General features: G+C 46.2%; 2 protein-coding genes across 2 annotated transcripts; both read left to right on the top strand.

Moving 5' to 3' along the window:
* The first annotated feature begins 718 nt into the window (after positions 1-718).
* LOC124662991 (40S ribosomal protein S26-like) lies at positions 719-2,755 on the top strand. Its single transcript, XM_047200760.1, has 4 exons — positions 719-895; positions 985-1,069; positions 1,268-1,401; positions 2,537-2,755. The coding sequence occupies exons 1-4, from the start codon at positions 719-721 to the stop codon at positions 2,753-2,755; spliced, it is 615 nt and encodes a 204-aa protein (XP_047056716.1).
* A 701-nt stretch (positions 2,756-3,456) lies between these two features.
* LOC124662990 lies at positions 3,457-7,582 on the top strand. The gene is given in 7 exon segments (XM_047200759.1): positions 3,457-3,484; positions 4,096-4,130; positions 4,878-5,089; positions 5,217-5,414; positions 6,391-6,712; positions 6,962-7,038; positions 7,040-7,582. Coding segments are annotated over 7 exon segments (1,023 nt in total). The 3' UTR covers positions 7,191-7,582.
* The last annotated feature ends 985 nt before the right edge of the window (positions 7,583-8,567 follow it).

Raw genomic sequence — 8,567 nt, 5'->3', positions numbered from 1 at the left:
AGTGGATAAGTAGTGGGTGCCACCATTGCTGAGGTGGATAAGTTTTGGGTCCCGCTCAGCCAATGCAATTTGAACTGATAAGTTGTCTACTGCTGTTTAAGAGATATGTTGCACTGCAGCTATTTACCCCACCAACAGCGTCGCATCCTAGCTATTTGCAGTAAAAATGTTGCTTCACGTCCAATAGCATGAAAAGATGTCGCACAGGAGCTATTAACCCATTTGCTTTTAAGTCCAGAGTAAACACTTCTCCCTAATTAATAGATTGGAACATAACTTTTACTCCTGTTTCCAAAAAAAAAAAAAGAGGAAATGGTATTTGTAAGACTTGGTTAGGCCATTTCCCCAAATTTGTAATGTACTTTATAGCGATTAAGTTTAATTTCGTTATGGAATACAGTGAGTTCATTTCAAAAAAAAAAAAAAACAGGAAAGAATACGGGTCTTTGTTTTCTTTGGCCATAATGGACACGTTGCAAAGCGGGAGCGGGTGCGAATATTCCGAAGCGCAACATAATGGCGACTGTGGACCGTCGATCTACAAACAAACGGGCGCAGATGCTATCAGGCCACCCGCCACCCCTTATATAATGGTCACGCGCCGCCCGGTGGGCAAACCCTACCAGGACAAGGACCCGGAGAAGACGCCGCCGCCGACGGCCGACCTCGCTCTCGCTGCCTACTCCTCGCGACCTCGCCTCCGCCCTCGGTTTTCGCCATGGTACGAGCTGATCCCCTGTCCTTTCAGCTCTGGATGCGCCCCAATGCAGGTCTGATCCTATATGTCGCTTCTCTCTCGCAGACGGTGAAGCGCCGCAACGGCGGCCGGAACAAACATGGCCGTGGCCATGTCAAGTTTGTCCGCTGCAACAACTGCGCCAAGGCAGTCCCGAAGGTTAGTTCAATCATCCGCCCGACTTTCCGAATCCATTTCCTTGTCCAAAATTGTGTATCGACTGTGGTGGGGTTTCTTTGCTGGTTCAGGACAAGGCGATCAAACGCTACTGGGTGAAGAACGTCGTGGAGCCAGCCGCCATGAGAGATCTGAAAGAAGCATGTCTTTTCGAGGGTATGGTTTCTCTCCCCTTCTCCTTTCAGGGTTGTGTTTAACTGTTGGATCAGTCAGTGTACTCCTGTCCTGCAAGAACATCTATAACTCGGAAATTTCATATCGCCTCTGCTATTTGATCATCTTGAGAGTTGAAAGGTCCCAGATTTTGAAGTGTTTGTGGCATATATAGCTGAAAAATGTTCTTTTTAATTTCAGGATACGTTCTTCCCAAGCTCTACGACAAGTTGCATTGGTGCATCGGCTGCGCCATCCACAGGCGCGAAATCAAGGTTCGCTCCCGTAAGGACAGGAAGAACCGCGCACCGCCGCCGCGACACTTCCGCCCCAGGGTATGGGATCCTTGTTTACCTTTGTACCTTTTCTTGTCACCTGGATGGTTGATATAATCTGCTTGTCTTCTGCTTTTAGTGTTGATTTTCCAAGTATTGGATTTGTGGCGCTACCAAGATACAATTTGCTTTCTGTTTCTCCATGTTGCCTATAGCATTTGTCGCTTGTTTGCTCAAGCCCATTGACCTTCTTAGGTTCATTGTACACATACTTTCCATTATATTTGAGTTATGCTAGCCGATTGTTTGCTCAAGCTTATTGACCTCATGGTTTGTCACTAGATCTTACATTGGGATTATGCTCAGGCCAAAGTTGAGCCTATGGTACTTTGCAGCACTTTTGTTACCTGTAGTGTTACTTAAGTTGTGTTCATGTGGGTTTTTAGGCAACTTTGCCGAGGTTTCCAACACATAGTTTGGTATCCTCTCATACCTTTGCCTACATTCATTAGATTCCAGGATGTTTGATCTCCGTAAATAGGCCTTCTTCATGTTATGATGGGCATCCTAGCCAGCATCTTATTGTTTAATTTTATTAGTCAAATGCATTTTTTTTTAGTACAACTTGCATTATCCTTGTCCAATTTATGTTATTAACACAGTTTGGTTTCAGTTGTTACTGAGACTTTTAAATACAGAAATCCTTCTGAATTTGATCTTCATATAAATGCTAGCAAATATTATTGCCAACAAGATCAATCGCCACTATCCTTTTGGCGTGGCATTTGTACATCGAATTGATGATTTCTCTGGTATATTGCATTGCATCGGGGAATTTGATGTGATTTTGGTAGTTATTGTGTGAGTAAGACCATTTGCTGCCATCCTTATGGCTTACTGTAATTAGTGTGGCGATTCTGCAATCCTGTATTTAATGCTTGCTAACAGAGGTCAGGAATAATTTATGGCAGTGCTAAGTGTAAGATGCACTGAAAACAAGCCGTCGTTGGTAGATTTTGTCTTCATATCTCCTCTGAATTTTGTTTACAAGTGCTGTACTGAGGACTTCAGTACAGAACTTTTTCAGCCAAAGCTTAGTCTTGATAGCTGCTGTTTGCTGGAACATCATTCTTTGCTGCTGTCTGCTATAATGCTGTTATGCCATATTGCTGACAGTAATAGTTTCATTTTGCAGGAGGAATGGCCTGTGGGTGACGCTCCTCGTCCTGGTGGTGGTGGTGGGGGTACTGGTGGTGCTGGCGTTGGTTTCGGTGCCGGTGGTGCTGGCGGTGGTTTCGGTGGTGGTGGTGCGGGCGGTGGCTTCGGTACTGGTGGTGCGGGTGGTGGTTTCGGTACTGGTGGTGCGGGTGGCAGCTTCGGTACCGGTGCTCCAGCTCCCATCACTGGCGCCTGATTTAGCTTCCTGGAATGCTCCGCTTCTTCTTACCAGTCTAGCTCTTACCGTAGAACTTTAGCATGAAGCCAGTGGGTACTTGATGAATTCTCTACTATTGCATCGAAAAACCTGTTATGTGGCCAGGCCAAATGTTATGTCTGATCTACCTAGTTTTGAGCATCGGTTAAGCACAAGGCTATATCTGCTTTTGCGTCTATGACGTAGAAAAACCTGTTATGTTGCCAGGCCAAATGTTATGTATGATCTACCTAGACAAGTCTATCTGCTATCTATATATGTTATTGCTTAGCAGGCACCACTTGCTCTTGTTGCTTTTTATCTGGTTTCATATGGCTTTTTGCTCCAAGTTGTTTCAGTTACCTTTCTTTGCGAAATCTTTGCCTGATTCTAGCCGTTTACTGAATTCAAGTGTGTGCAATTTGCTGGTGGTGCTCATCCTGAAAGTGTAGCAAGATTTAGGCACCTGCATTCTGGCAGCACTCATTTTCTTCCAACAATGATATTCTCTTTACTGCACCAACAGCAGGGAATTACACAAAATGGAATTGACTAGTATGCCATGTAAAAGGTTGTAGCTGTTGTGTTTCTCTTGTAAATCAAGCTTAGCTTCAATGTCTCTGTGTATTTGATTTCAGCAGCAGATCGTTAGATATGACTGCAGCAGCGAAAACTTTCAAAATGCTGGCATAGATGCAGACATGCAGTTCTGTGATTTCAGTCTGCAATGTACCTCTCGAGTCTACTTCCAGTCTTCCCGGGGGACGCAGCAGAGAAGGAAATTGAACAGAGGAGTCTCCTTCATCCAATGGCTCGCTCCGCGCCATCCCGGCAGTAGATTGCACTGATGTTTGACTACATGGCTTCTGTTTGTGAGTTGCGACTGTGGCTGATTTGCCGTCGTGTGTAATCTTACAGAGGTGCATAGAGTTCTGAATATCTGTGTGTTGTTCGTCATCTGTGTTGGGTTCATCGGCCAGTTAAAATCTTGGAACAAGGATTGCCTGGATGCTTCATGCTTCATCTCCTGCAGTACCAAAGATAATCTTGTTAAGCGGAATTGGCAAGGAAGCTCTAGATGTGTTTTTTGTCATCATGATGAAACTATTAAACACCTCTTCTTCCAGTGCCAGTTTGCGAGATCTATTTGGTCTGTCATCCAAGTAGCGTCTACCTTGTATCCTCCCACTAGTGTGGCCAATGTCTTTGGTAATTGGCTTCATGGTATAGAGTCAAGGTTCAAGTTGCTTCTTAGGATGGGGGCGCTAGCAGTTATCTGGGCGCTTTGGCTGAGTAGAAATGACAAGATTTTTAATGACATTAACTCCTCTTTGTTGCAGGTTATCTACAGATGTACGGGGATTCTTCGTTCGTGGTTACCTCTTCAGCGTATGGAGAACCGAGACCTATTTATGGAGGTCTGTACACGATTGGAGGCTAAGGCGAGGGATACTTTTTCCCTACATGGGTGGCAGCATAGTCTACGGATTGAAGCCCCACCCCCATCATAGGCGTTTTACGTTTCATCGTTCCGATATGTATTTCGCCTAGTTTCTAGTTTGGCATCTTTTTATTCTAGACTTGACTATGCAGAGGCTGGATGTAATTGCTTCCCAAAAGTAATAAAGCATCCTTTATCAAAAAAAAAAAAATGTGGAAGCGATCGCAAAACCTTCATCCTGAATGTTGATGAAAGCAGAGGTGAAGCGAGCAGATGGAGGCGGCGTCCGCACTCTACCCACCCCTACGATGTAACATTTCGTCCTGTACTCGTGTTTCAATTTTCAGCCTTGTTTCTGAACCAAAAACTTTATGCCGTCTCGTCTCTGAACAGAACAAGCTTTGTCTCCGGTGATCACCATGCCGTTTCCACCCCTACGATGGCTGTGGTCGTCGTTCTCTCAAAAGTCGTCGGTGCTCGTGTCCGGCTCTCTCCACCTTCCCACCACTTCTTCCTCCACGATTCGAAAACGCGGCCGGCATCGGACCATCCGACGGCACCGGTTGCCCCACGAGGCCACGACGCCGTCCCGTCCCCACCGTCTCTTTAAACCCACGCAACCTCCACCAGCCTGGACGATCAAGCTTCCACCCAAGCTACCTTCCACCCGATCACCGGCAGGCCGGCGGGCGCCACCATGACGGCGACGTCCACCTCGAGGGCCCCACGGCGCCCGCGCATCCGCTCCCGCGCGCCGCCGCCCACGCCGATCCGGACCGCCCGCGGCGTGCGCTCCGCGGCCGCCGACGAGCTCGTCCTCGCCGAGTTCCTCGAGGCCTCCCAGCGCGTCCCCGCCCTCACCCTGCCCGTCAAGAAGAAGCGGTTCGACTTCCCGGCACCTCCGCCGGCGCCGGACATCCCCGCGCATGACCTGCTGACGGACGACCCGGCCGCCGCGCGGACGGCGGTCACCGCGGCCGAGGAGGCCGGCGCGTTCCGCGTCGGCGGGGCGATCGGGGTCGGCGAGGTGCGCGCCGCCATGGAGGCTGCGGAGGCGGTGTTCGGGGCGCCCGAGGTGCCGAAGCGGGAGATAGGCAGGTTGTTCCGGGGGAGGGATCGGGTGGTCGGGGAGGAACTGTACTTGCCATGGCCGGTGACCGCCGACATGGATCGGTTGCTTGAGGCGGCCCTGCCCCGCTCGACGTACCGTGCGTTCAGGTGATTCTTCATGCTACCACCTTGTAGTAAGTTTTGTCTCCTTGCTGCGTCGTCGCATTTGGATTTTGGAGCTACCCTGGCTTGTAGTCCGTGTGTGCTGCAGATAGTAGGCTAGCAACTTGTAGCTGAATGTGAGTGAGTTTTAGAGCTTTTCCGAAGCGGAATTTGGAATGAAAATAGTCAAGATATAAATACAACTGTATGTGTGGTTGGTCCAAGGCGAAGTTGATCACTAAACAAAATAGGTTAATAATGTGATAGCGGCTATGTATCCTCTGTTCCACAATATAATCTGTTTCGGCAAGCTAAAAAGCTAGCCAAAATAGCTTATATTGCGGAACAGAGGATTTTTTATTTTTTACATACAGCAAAACAAAGCTCAATATACCTTAGGAAGTTGCATTTCGTACTACCCTATACTGAAGATAGGCTATCAAGTTGCAGCTGAAATGGGAGTTTTGGAGCTTTTTTAAAGAAGAATTTGAACTGAAAATAGGCAACCTAAAAATAGAGCTACATGTGGTTCATCCAAGATGAAATTGGTCACTGACCTTGATAGGTTATTAGTGTGTTGGCAGGTCTGTATTCATGTTGACATACAGCAAAAGGAAGCTTCGACGGAAATGAATCAAAAAAAAAAATTTGCGGGTTAGAAATGAATGAAACTTGCTAGCCTAGTAATCTCAAATGCAGGTTTGTTGCACATAGGGGTCTGTCCCTCTCCGAATATCAAATTATTCACGAAACCTGCTAGAGATAGCTAGTAATCTCAAATGCAGGTGACATGAATGGTTCTATAATGCATAAGCCACCAGAGCCGATCTGTAAGATTTGCGCATTCCTATGTTTCTCACTACTGATTCATGGCAAGAACATGAAATAAATAGTCAAATACCCTGATCAGCACGTTAGGAACAGGATGTGATTTCAAGATTGATCTCCTATGTCCTGACATCAGATCTTCCATTGCTGCTAGGGAGAAGATGGATGTCGTCGCATCTAAAATGGAGGATCTTGCGAGATGTGCGGTCAGAGTCCTATCTGATAATGCCAAGAACCCGAGAGACGCTGCTCTGCCTAGAGAAGCCCCATCGGTTCTGTGCCTAACGCTGTATAACTGCAACAAGTTGAAAACATCTTGGGGGGAGTTTGGCAGCACCGAGCGTCCAAACTCGTACGCTTTGAGCGCCCACCTCTCTGGGCGCGATCAGGAAATTTGCCTCCGGAACCAGGGCGGCTCAACCTTTTTCAATTTGCCGGCCGGCTCGGTGCTCGTTACAGTTGGCAAGCAGATTCAGGTATCATGCTAAATTATGACATGTTATTTTGCATTCAATTAAATTATTTGTAAAATCAACATTTTCGGAAGAAAAGAATGTTCTTTATAGTTTATACAAGGTTTTGCCCGTTTATGTCATAACGTTATATGTACCAAGTGTGAAATGTAGGCACTGCTTTCTCTGAACCCTGTCGGCCCATGTACACGCTTGAGTATGTTCTGTTTCAACTTCAGCTGTGGAGTATGACAGTGTTTCCTCTGAATTCAGGAATGGTCCAATGGGGAATTCAAGAGCGCTATTGGCGAGATACTATTTGAGCTGACCGACGAACCAAACCCGTTCATGTCTGGAACTCTTGTACTCTCCAGGAGACCTGCATCTTGGTGAGGTTGGTCGGCACGCTAGCAACATTGACCGTCCCAAGATTGTCCCTTTAAGGGACCAGATTTTGATTACCCTGGTTTTGCTAATTTTGTACTACCTCTTCTGGAGATGAGCTTCTCGTGTGCCTTCTTTTTTCATGGCGTGAGCTTAGATGTCCAAGACGGCTTGTTTTCATAGCTTTTTTGGACCTAACTTCCTGCCCTTCTCCGTTAATTGATCATGGAGAAACACTGCTCTGGGTAGCGGTGATGGCGCCTGGTTTGAGTCTGGTTTGATTGAGATTGTTTTGTTTTCTGGATGAAACCAGAAAACTCTGAATAAAGTGAGATGCATACATACCAGTATACCACTGCTGTTAGCTCATCTCCCAGTTCCGGAAAATTGGATGGAGATGATTTTGATTGATTTGTTGAAAGGTGATTTGGTCAATTGGTTTGTGGACTGAAGCTTAACTGTATCACTTTTGAGATTGAGGTGTTTATATTAGACTCAGGTTTGATGGTATTTCCTTTGAGATTGAGATGTTTATATTATACTGAGGCTTGATGACATGTCTCTTTTAATTGACTTAGATTTAGTACAACTTTATATTAAATTTGAGTCAATTAAAAAAGACCAAAGGGAGTAGAATATTACTCCATTATGTACTAGCAGGCTTGCATTCCAGTGTTTCTTCATGTGGCATGATGAGCTGAGGAAACTGTCTGTCTGTCCGTCTCCATGGCATTATAGAACTATTCACCGTACTAGGCCTGAACGTAAGACTGTATTCGCGCTATAGCTTCTTGTACGTGTCGCCCTGTTGACTTCTCACTTATTGTCACCTGAAAGGATCATGTGATATATTGTGTAGTGGATTTGATGCCCTGTCTAGATCTTCTCAATGTGTCGGTTCAGAACTCCAGCACATGATGTATTTGCCTACCGCAGCCAGAGAAGGTGCAAATTCACGCAGGTGGGTATCATTGTTACCGCCCTGCCTAGAATTACGCAGCGGGACTCTGGTACTCCTGAACCGGCCGTTTGCAGTGTGCATGCGTAATATCTACGTTTTTTCAAAAAATTGGATTTTTGTTTTGCGTGTAAATGAGGTATGTACACATGTGCGTGTCAAATTACGTACTAAAAGTCGAAAATATGCAGCCTAAGAAAAAATGACAAGTTTAAATAAACAATACGAAGGAATCTCGTCAAGTTGTAACTTAGAGCATCTCAAGTCGCGTCCCTCAAAAAACGTCCGGCATAAATAATTTGGGGGACGTTTAGGACCGCGCCGGACAAAAAGAGACTAAAAATCTGTACAAAAAAGAGACCCGGCGCGACTGGAACGCGTTTTTCTCCATTTCTTGTCCGCCGTCCCCCAAACGTTATTTGGGGGACGTGACTGGAGATGCTCTTAGTGCACAAACACGCTGTGTAATTTGATGAAAATTGTAAGTATAGTCCGGTTCAGAACTGTTCCAATCAGGTACCCATGTTCTAAAAATGC

The sequence above is a fragment of the Lolium rigidum genome, chromosome 6 (genome assembly GCF_022539505.1).
Source record: "Lolium rigidum isolate FL_2022 chromosome 6, APGP_CSIRO_Lrig_0.1, whole genome shotgun sequence".
NCBI lineage: Eukaryota > Viridiplantae > Streptophyta > Magnoliopsida > Poales > Poaceae > Lolium > Lolium rigidum.
The sequence above is the reverse complement of the archived record's forward strand: the minus strand, read 5'-3'. Positions and strand labels throughout refer to the sequence as shown.